This window comes from Meles meles, chromosome 10 (assembly GCF_922984935.1).
Source record: "Meles meles chromosome 10, mMelMel3.1 paternal haplotype, whole genome shotgun sequence".
NCBI classification, from domain to species: domain Eukaryota; kingdom Metazoa; phylum Chordata; class Mammalia; order Carnivora; family Mustelidae; genus Meles; species Meles meles.
This window is the reverse complement of record NC_060075.1, coordinates 49,243,364-49,260,160: the sequence shown is the minus strand read 5'-3', so window position 1 is coordinate 49,260,160 and position 16,797 is coordinate 49,243,364. Positions and strand designations below refer to the sequence as shown.

The following is a 16,797-nucleotide window of genomic DNA, read 5'->3' as shown; positions in this document are numbered from 1 at the left end:
TCAATAAAAGAAAACCCAAAGTCCATATAGTCCCCCTTTTTAAAATTACATTTTTTAAATTACAAAAGGACACTGAACAGACATAGCCAAATACAATGTACTGTATTGGCTTGGAAAAAAAAAAATAGGTGCAAAAGGCATTCTGGGGACATTTGGGAAAATTTGAATATGGTCTGGATATATAAGTATTAGGCAATTATTACTCATTTTCTTAGGTGCCTGCAACTAGCTATCAAATGTTCAGCAAAAAAATATACACACACATATACATATTCACAGGTAAAGAAAATATATGAAAACTTACTACTTGTTGAATCTGGTTGGGTGGTATGCAAGTACTTATCTTTGCTATTCTTTTAACTTCTCTATATGTTTGAAATTGTAAATAAAGTTAGGAAGGATTTTGTTGTTGTTTTTAAAGTAGGCTTCATACTGGGTGTCCAGCCCAATGTGGGTTTTTTTTTTTTTTTAAAGATTTTTTTAATTTATTTATTTGACAGAGAGAGATCACAAGTAGATAGAGAGGCAGGCAGAGAGAGAGAGAGAGAGAGGGAAGCAGGCTCCCTGCTGAGCAGAGAGCCCGATGCGGGACTCGATCCCAGGACCCCGAGATCATGACCTGAGCCAAAGGCAGTGGCTTAACCCACTGAGCCACCCAGGCGCCCACAATGTGGGGTTTGAATTCATGACTGTGAACTCAAGACCTGAGCTGAGATCAAGAGTTGGGTGCTTACCAGGGCGCCTGGGTGGCTCAGTCGATTAAGGGTCTGCCTTCAGCTCAGGTCATGATCACAGGGTCCTAGGATAGAGTCCAACACCTGGTTCCTTAGTCAGGGGGGAGCCTGCTTCTCCCATTCCCTGTGCCCCTGGCTTGTACTCTCTCTTTCCGTCAAATAAATAAATAAATAATCTTAAAAAAAAGAAGAAGAATTGGTTGCTTACCAACTGGACCACCCAGGTGCCCCACTTAGGAAGGTTATAATTTTATGTATGTATGTATTTTCTTTTTTAAAGTAAAGAGAGACTTTCTTTTTAAAGATTTCATTTATTTACTAGAGAGAGAGAGAAAGCACAAGTTGGGGGAGGGAGAGGGAGAGGAATAAGCAGGCTCTCTGCAGAGCAGGGAGCTCTATGCTGGGTGCTCTACCACAGGACTCTGAGCTCATGACCTGATCTGAAGTCAGACATTTAACTGCCTGAGTCACCCCAGGAAGCCCAGGAAGGCTTTTAATTTCAAAAATAATCTCAGTCTGCATTTCAGTTTCAAGAGCAGATGCTTGGTCTGCTTCATAAGGAGGGAGATGCTCCAGAAATAGGTGTTTCAGATGTTGATTGGCCAGGAACAATCACAAAAGTCAATGCTTCTGCAACCGATACAGAAGTTTTAAGTTCAAAGACTAAATAAGAGATGCACAGATTTGTCAAGATGGGAGGAGACAAGGACCTGAGCTGGAATATGGAGAGGGATGCAAGGGATGAATGTGGGAAACAGAAAGTAAAATGGACAGGATTTGATGACTGATTTCATATAGTAGAGGAAGTAAGGCAGAGTTGTTGAGCAAATCTCTCAGATTCCTGGCTAGACAGACTAGGTCACTGGAGAAGCCATTCACCGAGCTGATAGGCTAAGGAGCCTCCATTTGCCCCACCAGAGCTCTTCTCCACCCTTGACCCCACGGCTTTGTGTCCCTAGGAAGCTGATGTCTGTTGACTGAGTCAGCTGGGCTCCTTTGACCTCTGACTTCAGGTTGGGTTGGCCAATGGGTGGTAACAGCAAGAGATCACGGTGTGATGGCCATGGGTGTGGCCACAGCTTCTGTCAGGCAATCCTTTCTCCACATGCAATTAACATCTTCCCCAGCACCTCTAGGCCTCTTGGGGATAACTGTTTCCCCTCTGCTGCTGGAGAACCCTTACTGAATCTCTTAAACTCTTCACTAAACTCTCTTCCAACTTCTTCTTTCGTGTGTTATCTGTTTCCTTGCCAGGATATTGAGTCTATGATGTTCGTGTGACACACAAATGGCAATGTGGACATAGGATTGATGTCAGGAGGAAAGCCTGGGCTGGAGACCTAGTATTGATTAACACCAGCGTGAGGCTATTTGGCAGTTGAATATATGTAATAATAATAGGAAAGATTTAAAAACTGAAGGTACAGAAAGCTGGACTCTAAGGAGGCAACTACAAAATGAGAAAGGTGCAAATGAAATTAAGAAAAAGTATTCTGAGAAAGAAGAAAGACTAGGGTACAATTGTGTCACAGGGGGTGGTAGGAAAAAGTTTCAGGAAGGAAGGAGTGGACAATAATATCAATAACATTTGTGGGGTAAGTTCTGAGAACTGAAAATTTGGTTGGGAAATCTGAGGGTTATTGATGACCTTACCATAGGACCTTTAAGTGGATTGGTGGGTGTGAGCATGGCCCAGGTGAGGAATGGTCAGTGAAGAAGTCGGGATGCAAGGTTATTGAACATGTAGAATATGTGACTCAAGTCTGTAAAAAACTTTTTGTTGTTGATGTAGTCTACCAATTCAATTTCTATTTTGGGTCCTCAATTCCAGTTTTGTTAGGATTTTGGAATATTACTCAGTACTAAGATGGGGCAGGGGATATTTGGAGACCTAGGCTGGTTAGACAGGTTGAGTGGTTTTGTCCACCTAGAGGTACCCTTCCACCTTTCCCCAGATCAGAGAAATCTATTTTTAGAATTGGGGAAGAGGATGCTATCTATTCTCTTTCCACTTTTATTTCCCTGTCTCTGGCTTCTTTTCAAATCATTTTCTCTGTATCTGAAATCTGCTCCCTGTTTGGTGGTTTGAGACTTTGGAGACAAGTGCTAGAAAGATTTTCCTTCTATACCCCTTCCCCTATGGCAACAAATCTATGGATTTGATAGTGGGCAAGGTTTGGGAAAATGACAAGCTATAGAAGGGGAAATACTGGAAAATTAGGTTAATATCTCAAATATATTGTCTTGTCATATAGATTGCTATTTAAAGAACGTAAGTTGGGAAGGGAAGAGGAAAAATAGCATGATAGTTGGATAGGGGTAAAAAAAAAATAGTTCTCCTGGAATGACAGCAATTGTGATCTTAAAAAGTACAAGAAGGGTCCCTTCTCTACAGAGATTTTCCCCACAGATGCATGTAAACCTACAATGACAGGTTCATTGCTTCATGCTCACAGTCTTATTTTGAGATCCCCATACTTGCATTAAGTCTCTTATAGTCATTAAGTCCCTCATAGGGGTTAATATTGAGCCTAAGCTTCTTTTGTTCCCCTGTACAAGACTGCTTGTTGCCTGAAGAGTAGGGGTTGTTGAACCTGAGAAAGAGTACCTGAACAGGAGGGAAAAGTATAGAAAATGAAGGATTCAAGAAGAGGGATTTTATCTACTCTCAGCTTCTTAGAACTTGCTGTATTATACTAACCAAGCTCAAAAGTCAATTTTCACAATTAACCAATAGAATGTACTATAAATCACTTTCTAAAGATGCTCAACACAAGTAATAATTTCATTTTTCCCTTTGTCCTCATGGCAGGTTCAGCATAGCTATGGTCTCTTCTGGGAATAAAGGCATTTCTTTCATCTCGAAAACCCAATGCTAAATGGCAATAAATCATTGCTCATTGAGTTTACAACCTAAACTATGTGTTACAGAAGGAATTCTAGCCCCTATGCATCATAATTAACATCAAATAGTAGTACAAGATCGCAGAACAACAAAAAGCTACATGGCAATAGCCCTAGCTGGCCAGAACTAAATTAATTCTCTGAGCAATTACTTAAGGGGAAGAAGGAAAAATAATCAAGACAGGTTCAACCTATGAAGCTAAGGGAAGGGGCATAGTGGTTGTTATCAGTCTGGGTCCAGTTAATGAGAGAACTACACAGTGATTTGAACAGGGAACGCTTAATGGAAAGAATTCCTAGCTATAAAAAGGGATTGGAGTAACCAGCCTAGTAAGGAGTAAAGGAAACGCAAAAGACTGTAAGAATCGCAGATATAAGAAACAGATATTATCCCCATGGCTGAGACACATGCCTGAGCAAGAGATCTAGACCTTGGAGAGGTCATGACTATGAGTCACTGAAGGAAATAATCCCACAAAGAAGTACCTGAGTTGAGGAGTGCCTGGGTGGCTCATTCAGTTCAGTGTCTGCCTTCGGCTCAGATCATGATCTCAGGGTCCTGGGATGGAGTCCTACATTGGCTCCTGGCTCAGTGGGGCATCTGCTTCACCTCTGCCCCTCCCCCACTTTCTCTCTCTCTCTCAAATAAATAAAATCTTAAAAAAGAAGAAGAAGAAGTAGGAGTAGTAGTAGTACCTGAGTTGTTGAGTTAGTGGAACTTGCTGGAAATCTACCTTCTGGAACTTGCTAGACGGCCACTATGTGGATCTTTCTAGAAATCTTCCCTCTAGGGTTTTAGAGAAAGGTATTCATAGAGAACTATCTATACAGCAGGCACTCTGCCACAAAACTTAGAAGGGAACATTGGGGGTAAAGTTGCTGGGTGCTGGAGCTGCTAGCTACCATGCAGTGAAATCAGCAACTAAGATACCCCCTGTACTGCAGGAGGTAGATGCTTCGAAACCTGCACTAGCTGGACACTGGAGAAGTCAAGTGCGCTGCAGGAATCTGTTGAATGAATAGACAGGAACCAGGAATCAGAATTTTTCTCTACTCCAGTTCTCTACTCCACTTTGTGCTGACCACTCTTAATATTGTGCCAGCTGGCAGAGAAAACGTTAAATTTAAGGGACCTAGATGAATTTTCACAAAGCAGGCAAAAAGGGCAAATTTAGAACTGGTTACTGCCATGACAACAATCTACAAATTCTTCCCCCTCACACCTAATTTTAAGCTCCTAAAAAATATTTCAATGTTTTATGAGTAGGATGGGTATCAACCCAAGGAATGATCAAACTCCCTAATTTGGATAAAATTCAAATTCTTTTGCACGGATCTCTTGATTCCCAGGCAATTCATGAGATGTGGTCAGAAACCAGGTTAGCATCCATGGGATGTGCATGGACATGAAGATGGATTTGCCTATTGAGAGCACATTATGTACATTATGGTATTAATGCAACCTGTTTTGGTGTGATGGGGGCAGCATGCAGAAAGAAGTGGGGTAAGAGAGTGGGAAATGGGGGAGTGGAATGTAGATAATTCTTTTTAATAATGAGAAATTTGGCTGTGAAGGTGAAGACAAAAGGCAATAGCAGTTGAAGAGAAATATGGAGCTGGGAATATTTTTTTGTAAAGATTTTTTTCTTCAAATAATCTCTATACCCAATATGGGGCCTGAACTCATGACCCTGAGACCAAGAGTAGCATGCTGTACCAACAAAGCCAGCCAGGCACCCCTGGAGCCGGGAAATACTTAAAAAATTAAATTGAAGAGACTTGAGCTGGTGGAAAAGACAATGGGAAGGATCCAGTGGAGATGGAAGGTTTGAATATGAGAGAGATAATGTAGAGTTCCTGAGAAGGCGGGATGAGATGGGATCTGAAGAAATAAAAACACGTTTCAACCTAAAATTTTGATTCAGCTTTTATTAAAATTTAAAAGTTCAGAAGATTATCTTAATAACATTTTCTTAAAATGTCTTTTATTGGGACACCTGCCTCACTCAGTAGAGCATGCGACTCTTGATCTCAAGGTGGTGAGTTTGAACCTCACGCTGGGAGTAGATATTAGTTAAAAAAAAAACTTTTATTAACTTTAATTACCACTGATATGCAAGTGATCCAAAAATTAAGGTATGTAATTTAAAACACTGAGAAGAAAACTTCCTGACCTAAGTATCTTAAGAACTCAAAGTACCGTGCTGGTGTTACTCCTCTCAGTAAGCTAAGGAAGAGAGGTGAGACTGTATTTATATTCCAGTGACCTCTCGATTGCACGAGGAACAAAGAACACTGTTAGGGGCCAGGCGGGGCAAAGGTCTTACTAAAATATAAATCTCTGCAGTCTCTATTTCTTAATATCATAAATTACATAGTTTTTCTCTTTATAGTACAAGAAACTTCCCAAGACACTCAATTTTATTTGTTTACTTTTTTATTGTTAAATTTTTTATGATAAATGCTTTTATTTTATTCATTGAAAGACAATGTGTACATGCTACATTGTACATAATTTTGTTTGAAACTTTAACAATAAATTGATCTCTCAGCCTCACTTAGTTACACAGAAACTCTGAAGACTCTACATTTCTAGAAAATAAATTCTAAGTATAATCATTTACAAAATAATTGTTAAGAAATTTTGAGAATGATAATGCTATAAAAGTTATAATGTTATACCTAAAAAATGCTAAGGCAGTTTTAGGTGCTTAGCTTAATTTTTGAAGTTGTGGGTTTTTTTTTAATATGTATGTATGTTATATATTTATTGAAATATAGTTGACATGCAATGTTACATCAGTTTTAGGTATACAACATAGTACATAGTACACAGTATGTGAATTCTTACCAGTTTATACGTTATGCTATGCTTGCAAGCATTGCTACCATCTGTCACCATAGAAATCTATTACAGTACCATTGACTACACTCCTTATGCTGTACCTTTCATCCTGGCGACTTATTCACTCTATAACTGTATCTCCCACTTCCTTTCACCCATTTTGTTCATTCTCCCACCCAAGATCCTTTGACAACCATCAGTTTGTTCTCTGTATTTATGTGTCTGTTTCTTTTTGCTTATTACTTTTGTTGGTGAGGTTTTTTTTTAGATTCCACCTATAAGCAAAATCATGTTACTTGTTTTTCTCTGGCTTATTTCAGTTGGCACAATATCCTCTAGGTTCATCCATGTTGTCACAAATGTCAAGCTCTCACCCTTTTTGATTCGTGTGTGTGTGTGTGTGTGTGTGTGTGTGCCGCATCTTCCTCATTCATTCATCTATCAAGTGACACTTGAGTCCCAAAACACTTAGTTCTAATGTCAAAGTTTTTGCTCAGTATTCCCAGACATAACCTTTAGTTGTAAAGCATATGATGATTACGGAGTCTGTATCATAATTGTTCTAGGACATTGCACTTAATCTACAAGATAGAAAATCAAAATATTGTTTGGGGCATTGGGTATAATGTTAATGACACGAGAGTCCATGGACGCAGAGTTGGATAATAAGGTTAGTATTAAAAGGAGAAAGCCGAATGGTTTGGAGATCCTGATGAGTTTGAGAAACAGTTATAGTGGGCACATTTGAATAAGGAAGTTAGAAGAATAGAAGGTTGGTGTCAACGAGCAGAATGCTTAATTTTTTTTTTTTTTTAAGATTTTTTTTTTTGTTTGACGGCAAGAGACAGCAAGAGAGGGAATACAAGCAGGGGGAGTGGGAGAGGGAGAAGCAGACTCTTCACTGAGCAGGAAGCCTGATGTGGGGCTCAATCCCAGGACTCTGGGATCATGACCTGAGCTGAAGGCAGATGCTTAACAACTGAGCCACCCAGGTGCCCCCAGCATGCTTAATTTTAAAGGTGAAGAAGTTATGGGTAGTGACAAGGTCCAAGGTATGAGCATGGAAATAGGTATATGTAGTGGAGTGGAGGACATTATTTGAGATGAGGAGTTTCAAGAAATTAGAAGGCCAACACGGTGGCCTTCTAATTTTAATCTCATACAAGGAGATACTGACGGTTTGGAAAGGAAAGGAAGATGTTTAATGGAGAGGAAGGTGTTTAACTTCAATCCACATTCCCGTGCAAAATGGGGTGATACCTTACAGCGTTGCTCTGAGGAGGGCTGGCAGTCTAAGTATCTGGCAGTGTTTGGCATGCACTGTGTACTCCACAGGTGGGGATTATTTTTTGTTAAGGATCTTCTCCCTACCAGAGTCCTTTGCCCAACCTCTTACATCCTGACTGGGAGTCTTCTTCCTTCCATCTCTTCATCAAAATGCTACTTAATTTTTAACAGAATAGGCCTACCTCCTTCAAAAAAAGTATACTGCTCACATAAGCCTATACTGAGTTCTCCCATCTCTGAATATCTTATTTTATACTTTATTTTTATAGTGTATTTTATATTTTAGTCATCCATATCCTCATAGATTCGTTTATTTTCTTCCCTTTGTTATCCTAAGTTCTTCTGATAGAGAAGTGGTGTCTTTTAGTTATTTGCTCAGTCAAAACATGGGATAGATGGTATGTGAGACATTAGTACAACTATCTGGAAACTACTTGGAATTGTAATTGTTCCAGAAATAGCATGGATGCTGAGGGATTTACTTTCCAATAGATCTTTGAACAGGTCTACAATCCCTTATTCACTATTTTGAAATCCAAAAAACTTTGAAAATAAAATATTTTCTTAACACTTGGTGGCAGAACCTATCTTGACCTGAACTCATTTGTGTTAAAACTTGACCTGAATCCATGGTAACAAAGTGGCAAAACCTTATCTGAAAAACCTGATCTGAACTGAACTAAGACTGTATACTTTGTTTATCCCACTTAGTAGTGTGATAGTCATAATGTTTCTTAAAAAATGTTAACTTGATTATGAAGTGCTGCTATAGACCTTGTGGGATTTCATGTAATATAAAGTAAGTATACTTTTTCTAAAGTCTAAAAAATTCTTAATTCTGAATTCCATCTGGCCCAAAGGTTCTATGTGTAGATCCATATCCTTCATGGCCCTAGTACACTGCTATACATACAAAGGGCAAATTTTAAAAAATTCAATTAAATACTGAAAGGGTATATATTTATCTTGCTGGGAGCAACATTGTCTAAAAAATCAAGGGATCATTACTAAATGGATTAAAGCAAGTGAATGTTCCTAAACTAATACCTTGATGGGAAAAATAAGGTCTGAGATTCAAGATATTATCGAAAGTAACAAAGTACTTTCTAATTATGGCTTTATTAAGCATATTTTTTTTCCTGATTTCATTAACTGAAAATTGGTGGCAACTGGAGATTTATTACATGTAAATAAATAACATGGTTAAACATACCAAATGACACTTCTAAAAATTATGCTTATAAAGTTCACTACTATATTTACTTTTTTTTTTTTAGATTTTATTTATTTATTTGACAGACAGAGATCACAAGTAGGCAGAGAGGCAGAGAGAGGAGGAAGCAGGCTCCCTACTGAGCAGAGAGCCCGATGCGGGGCTCGATCCCAGGACCCCGGGGACCATGACCCAAGCTGAAAGCAGAGGCTTTAACCCACTGAACCACCCAGGCGCCCCTATATTTACATTTCTTAAGGGACACAGATATTTCCACTACAAGTAGACTGCTGTAGTAACATTAGTGATTCCTGATATTATCATATCATTTTCATGATCTGTAAAATAAGGAGGTTGGTAGTAAATGAGCTCTAACGTTCTTTTGAAATCCTACCAACAACTATGCTATACAGAACAAAAAGTTCAAAGATTTCAATATACAGGAAACAAATCAGCAAACACTGAGGACCTGTATTACCTAAGGGATTATAATCTTAACTATGGGGAAGTAAAAATCTAACTATATGAGGTTATGTATGTTCTGTATTTAGAGCGATAATGTGATCTAATTATCCTTTCTCTACCGGGGATATTGAAGATTCTATAAGCGTTTTTTTTTTTCTATAAGGTTTTTATAGAAAAACAGGAATATGATGCATTAGAACAGAATACACTTGCTTCCGTGAACTCGGGATGCCATCTGAATGCCTACTATAGGAAGGTAAGACACGTCACAGTCCAAACTGATATTAGAAAATATAGTTGAACAGAGAACATAGGACAAAATTCACACACACACAAAAGAACACAGATAATAAAAACAGGTAATCCATAGAAGTGCGGACAGAAAGAGGCCACGCTGGAGGAAGAGCAAAGAGAATCATAGAGCTCTGGATCTGAAACGCTCCTAGAACGGAGGTCTTCCATGGAGGGAACAAAATCTGAAAGAAAAACAGGCCTGGACCAGGAGCTGGGAAAGAGCCTTGGGAGTTAGGGGTTGCATCCATAACCATGTGGTCGCTCCTTTGCTTTTACCGTTTCCCTACTTCTTGATCTATAAAATAAATGGATTAACTTAGTTTTTAAAAGATCCAGGCAATGACACGGTAATAGTCCATATATCTTTGGGCTACCGTTTCAACCTAACTTAAGTTACCTAATTTTCCTGTTAAGGTAAAAAATAAAAAATGAAAAATGTAAACCCCAACGGACCCTGCTTGCCTAGGTCTGTGACGAAGGACCGCGACGCCAAAGAGGAGGTAAAAGGCCGGCCTGGACTTGATCGGCTCCGCCCGCCGGGAAGGTGAAAAGCCGCAGGGGCGGAGGCGGTGCTTCCCCTGATAGGCCGGGCCCACCCTGCACGGTGACTGCGGCAACGGCGACGGAAGGGGCGGTCCCGAAGCCGGAAGTGACGCACCGCCGGCTTTTTGGTTCAGAGGGGAGGTGGAGCTGGTCGGTGGAGGGAGGTTGTGGTGGCGGAAGAGGTTCGGCGGCTGATGGCGGCGCAAGCTCGGAAGACTCTCTAACGTTGCGTCTGTCCCGGAGTCCCCCGCAGGATAAGCGCCTTCCCCGGCCGGCTGCAGCACCTTTTGCGGGGCAGTCTCCAGCTGGAGCTCTTTGGGAGCTCGTGATACGCTCCTCAGTGGTAAGAGTCTAGGGGTCTGGCCGGTCTCGGGAATGATCTCTGGTGACGATGCACCCAAATGACGATGCTTTCCTTCTCGAGGACAAACTTTTCCTCTTGGACTATGATTGTGACGCGGGTGTGGGCAACTTTGGTTAGGAGTAGGGCTGGGAAAAACAACGGGTGGCCGCCCCACCCGGCGGGGAGGCCCCGGGATAGGCCTTCGCTGTTTGGGGGAGCCGTGTGGGACTTGGGCACTTTGGCGGGGGCGAGTGACGCGGGGGACCCCTGAAGAAGGGCCTGTCTTGCCGGAGGTCCAATTCTAGGGTGTGTTTTGAGGGCTTTGTGTGTGCTGCCGGCGTGGGCTAGCTTGGGAAAACAGGTCGAGTCTGAGGCTTGGGTTTGCCCTGGCGGGGTGAAACCCAGGTGTTTTGGTTTGTGTCGCCAGTGGAGAAAGAGGCGGGGACTCAGTGCACCGCCCACGTTTGGGGGCCGGGGGCGGAGTTAGCTGTTGGGGCCGGTTCGCGTACTTCACCTGGGCTACGGGTCTAGCTGAAGCTTTTCTTGGTCTGTTTGTAGATGGCTCTTGCGCGTGGTGTTCGGAGGGATCTTAAGAGCCAACGTCTTTGTTTAGGCAACTTTTCCTGATTTCACAACTCTCCTACCCGCCACCCAGCACCCGGCAGGTCTGCAGTTGTGGACTAGTCCCAACCAGCGCTCATCGCCTCGGGCAATCTTTGCTTGGGATGGGTGGGGTTGGGGTTGTGTGTGACTGTTGATACCCTAGATTATCTTTTCTATAATAGTTCTGTTTGGAAAACACTGTGGTAGATGACTTTCTACATATATTACGATTTAGGCATCACAGTTTAGTTAGGAATTGCTGTTGCGACGAGGATTTAGATGGGGAAGTTTAATTTTTCAACTCTGCTTTACGCTCATTGTAAAATTTCTACAGACTGAGCGCGGACTGAGCACTAATTATAAATTTGGTGCTCAGTTCCAAAGCATCTGAAGAGATTTTTGAATAACCTGTTAATAGAAGAGTGGGCTGATTGTCCCTCAAAGCACAATTCAGGTATAGAGAAGGGGCTGAGGCCAAGCCTTTGTTTTGTTCTTATCAAGAGTAGGCTCCATCTCTGGAAAAATTACTTGATAACGTGAGAAATGACTTGTTAGGTCTTTTATTTTATTTTTTTTTTTAAAGATTTTATTTATTTATTTGACAGAGAGAGATACAAGTAGGCAGAGAGGCAGGCAGAGAGAGTGAGAGGGAAGCAGGCTCCCTGCCGAGCAGAGAGCCCGATGCGGGACTAGATCCCAGGACCCCGAGATCATGACCTGAGCCGAAGGCAGCGGCTTAAACCACTGAGCCACCCAGGCGCCCCCCAGGTCTTTTATTTTTTACTTGATTTTTTTTTTTTTTTTTTTTTTTTTTTTTGCTTCAGAGGACATCCTGACATAGTTTTTGTTCTCGTCATCACATTCTTAAGTTGCATACCTCTATTTACGGTAATGGCTGCAGCCATTTAATGTTAACTATGAAATGTCCTAACGATGCTCGTGTACTTCTTTGGGGGAATATTTGGGGAATACATATGCGAAGTTTACTGGATTTTATTCTTTTGGAATTTTGACACTAAGTAAAATTTTGGCTTCTCTGGCTTTTTAAAATGTATTTTGGCCCAAATAAACCCCTACAAAAAGAGAAAAATTCCCTCTTTGTATGGGCCAAGTTACAGCTTTTTAGAAACCATTTAAAACAATCTATAGAGTAAATAAAAGTATAAGTAACACTGGGGTGAAGTGTAGAGGCACTCAGTTGTGATAGGAATGTTTTTAAGAGTGCAAATTAACAGATTGTTGGCTTTGCCTCTGCTTCCCAGAAGGATTGCAGATAACATTTCTCTGTTCTATAAACCAGCTGATAGTCTTTGAGTTAAAGTATGAATAATTGAAAACTATTAGAGTGTCTAACAGTTTTTCCTTCAGATATTAGTGTGTCTTATGGGACTGAAGTTTAGAGATAATTTCAAAAGTTCATGTACTTTTAACTGAAAATTAAAAAAAACTTTTTGCTAAGTTTGCCATCCATTATATGTAATGTGTTCCTATTATGGTATGTCGTACATGGAGTTTTTATTACTAACTTTATATACATACACAAAAGGAGAACAAATAGTAAAAGGAACTACCATTTTACTAATCTTGTTTTATTACCTCCCCCAGTACATTTTTCCCCTAGTAGTTATTTATTTTATTTATTTGACAGAGATTTAGCTAGAGAGGAAACACAAGCAGGGGGAGTGGGAGAGGGAGAAGCAGGCTCCCCACCATAGGGAGCCTGATGCGTAGGGCTGGGATCATGCCTGAGCCTAAGGCAGCTGCTTAATGGCTGACCCACCCAGGCACCCCTCTGGGAGTTTTTAAAGCAAATCCTGGACATCAGGATATTTCTTACGATTAGTTATCTTTGACTTTATGAGGACTTTGAAAGAAAAAAAAAATTCACCAGAGTCACATACACTGAACAAAATTAGTATATATATTTTCTAGTTTCGTTAACTAAAGGCTTACATTTTTGGGCTGGTCCAGTGAAATTGAGTATCGAAAGCCACTGAAAAAATACTACCACAAAAGCCAGTTTTGGGCTTGAAAATGTTCCTGGAGGAGGAAATAAAGATAACATGCTTCCACCTTCCACCTTCCTCGTGCCCCTTACCCCGTTTATTTTAGTTACTTAACTAAGTGCCAGCTGCACATTATTTATCTTTTTTTAGATAGATGAATCCCCCAAAAAACAAAATTGGAATTTTAGACCAAAGATTTTATTGTATAAAGTTTACAGTGTAGCACATGCAAAGGAACTCTAGACATGTTGGACCTTTGGGGAAATATAGTAGTAAACATGGAAGAGGGCACTGCAGGCATCATGTATATGCATTTCAAACTGTTTCTCAGCTGAATGTGTTTGGTTCTTTAATTCTTGAGTGGAAAATTTTTGCTTAGCCTTGGCATGCATCTTAATGTACCCATGTTTCTGGAGCTGTACTTTAGAGAATGGGAAACAAAATTTGGTATAGTACAGCTGCTTCCACTTCCCTTTGTGTGTGGGGGGACTATATTTCTTCTCCAGCTGAGGTGCTGTTTGTTCTTAGGGTGTTAGTGAAGCTACACTTACCAAGCATTACCACAAGGTGATGCAGTGACTTTGTGTATTACTTCCCCACTGGGCTGTTTGTGTTATGTGTGTGTGTGTGTGTACATGGATAGTGTATAAATGTCTGAATCATCTTGATAAATTGCCAGTTTCAGTGAATTTCAGCATTTTTAGTTTATCCATCTTTTCATTCATTTTATTTATCTGTGTGAGTAGTGAAACAGGGTTATATGGGAAATTTTGTTTTACTATTTAAAATGGGTTGATTCATGTGGTAGTTACATTGAGATTACATTTACCTTTGTTAACTTTTTATGACTAGAAGATAGAAGATTGGAATTTAATTTTAAAAAAGTTTAAAACTAATACTGAGAGTGGAATTATTTGGAAAACATTTCTGTAGTTATAATTGCACTGAAATTTCTAAAAAGGTTGGCGTGTTGGAGAGAGATTAATAAAGGTTAGTAGTATCACAAATTTATAGTACACTTAAGATTTATATTCTTGAATATATTTAAAGTCTGATGAAGGGTGTTCTTTTAAAAACCTGAATTTTGGGGGGAAGCCTTAAAAATGAAATTTTATGTTAATATGTTTGAAATGAAAATGTGTTTATATGAACTGGCAAACAGGTTAAAGTTAGTCTTCACATGTATCCCTCATGAATAAATAGTATTAACTGTAGTTTTTAGTCCTTTTTGATAACATTTGTAAGCACGCGCGTGCACGCACACACACACAAAAACATAGATGTATACTTTCCTGCTATTTTTCTACCTAAAATTTCAGTGAGGTAAAAGTGTAAGGTAGGATTATGGATTTTTAAAACATTGTGTAGGTGAGGTTAAACAAAAGTTTAAACTTCACTGCTTAAAACATAATTACAGTTTAAGAAACATGTTAAGTTGTAAGAAAAAGTTTCATTCTTAAATTACTTTTAATTAAAGACATTGGCAACTCATTCTAAGCTAGCCTTATTTTCTCCTTACTAAATGTTTTCCTAGAGAAACCTAAATCATTTTGTAGAAAAATATTCCTCATTCATTTGCCTCAGTTTTGATAGTTGTATCTGCTTGAGGCTGGTTTCATTGATATAGCTATAGTTTCTCTTAACTGGTATAACCATTAGTAAACAGGTTTTCAAAACTGGAATCAATCCATTATTTTTTTCCTCCTTTATGAAGCCATTGACTTGAAAAGAGATTATCATCAGTGACCTTATTGGCGCATGACATCCCTCTGAGCTGAAATTAGATCAGACGATTCAAAGAAAGTAATAATACTCTTCATTTATTTTAGGCATAATTCTCAGTGTTTGTAAGTAAGGGCCACCTCTTCATTTTATTGAAGACTTTGGCATGGTAATGACAGTTAAATCCTTCTGTGAAATAGGGCTGCTGGTAATTAAGCCATTTTGTTAGTGCAGAGATGCAGGAGGATTGCTCCTGAATGCACTCTCCTTTCCTTGGAATCCTGGCAGAGCTCAGGTTGGGGAGAGGCTAACAGACAGCCAGGCTGGTATTCTACCACAGTGGCTTCCACGTTCACCATTAATAGTCTTTTCATGAGATGTCCAGTATATTGCTTCAATAAAGCAGTACTTGAACAGAAGCAGAGAAGACACAAGAGGAAAAGTGGATATTTTCTGAAGTGTTTATTATTTTGAAACTCTTAAAAAATTTTCCTTAGTATTCAAACAGGTCAGCAAAAGAAACATTGTGAAAGCATGTTGTCCTAGATCTTCTTAGCAGTAAAAGGCTTTCTTAATAGTTAAAATATGAGCAGAGACTAATTGCTTGCCCTGTAGAGACTTTATTGATTTGTGAAGTAAAATAGATTAATTTGGTTAGCAAAAATCTTGTCCCGGTTTTCCCATCACAGAGATTTTGTGATGACTTAGAAGCAAGTACCATAGGGACATTGTCATCGTTTTTTATGTGTAGTGTAGAATCAGTAATAATTGTACTGAGTAATAATTGTATAGTAATATTATACAATTGTATACAATTATATAATTGTATAATATAATAAAATGTATAATAATTGTACTGAGTCTTTGATACTGTATAGATAGCATTTTTGAGTAAATCTCAGTTGTATCCTTTATACTCAAAAGTAGAGCACAAAATATGGAAAACATTTGTGTCTTGCAGATTTTTGTTTAGATTTAATTATTTGGAGACTACAGGTGTGAGCCTAGTTGGGGAGGGGCAGAGGGGAGAGAGGATCTTGGATTTTAAATTTTTTAATCCCCATGTGACTTTCTGAGCCATTTTGGAAATTGTTATTTCCCAGCTTGTGTTTTTATATTTAATCACATTTTTAAGGAGGAGTTACAAGTATATATCTTAATTATGACATACAGATGCTCATGTAATTTGCATTCAGTGTTACGTATTTTCTGAAGGTGTAAGTTTTTTGTTAGTTGGTATCATTCAACTTGTATATGTTTGCTTGTTTCAGATTCACAATGACATCCTTTCAAGAAGTCCCCTTGCAGACTTCCAACTTTGCCCATGTCATCTTTCAAAATGTGGCGAAGAGTTATCTTCCTAATGCACACCTGGAATGTCATTACACCTTAACTCCATATATCCATCCGCATCCAAAAGATTGGGTTGGTATATTCAAGGTGAGACCCCCCTTTTTTTCTTTTTTTTTTTTTTTTTGCATATTTCTTCCATGTAGGTACTATTTTCTTTTTAAGCAGGTTGATAAGTAGCTTGTATTAGTCTTGTCTTTACTCTGCATTAAGGGCCCTTTTTATGTTTGTAAACTTAAATGTTTTGTAAACATGTAATATTTAACAGTGCTGGCCAGTATACAACAAATATTGAGAACTTCAGTTCACCAGGCTTGCACCTCTTTGATCAAAAGATCTGTCACTCAAGGTCTGTGAAACCTTTCTCGGGACCTTTTTTTTCCTTCCATTTTCTTCATTCTTTTTTTTTTTTTTTTTTTAAATACTTTTTATTTATTTGACAGAGAGAAATCACAACTAGGCAGAGAGGCAGGCAGAGAGAGAGGAGG

General features: G+C 39.3%; 1 protein-coding gene across 2 annotated transcripts in view; it reads left to right on the top strand.

Annotated features, from left to right (window-relative positions):
* Nucleotides 1-10,411: 10,411 nt before the first annotated feature.
* The window catches only part of TAX1BP1 (Tax1 binding protein 1), a 73,683-nt gene continuing 67,297 nt past the window's right edge, over nt 10,412-16,797 (top strand). Inside the window, exons 1-2 of one of the 2 annotated variants that reach the window (XM_046020333.1) lie at nt 10,412-10,628; nt 16,231-16,399. In XM_046020333.1, coding sequence (XP_045876289.1) covers nt 16,238-16,399 — 162 coding nt within the window. In that variant the 5' untranslated portion in view covers nt 10,412-10,628; nt 16,231-16,237. The remainder of the gene's footprint in view (nt 10,629-16,230; nt 16,400-16,797) is intronic. The other variant, XM_046020334.1, reaches the window with a different exon arrangement.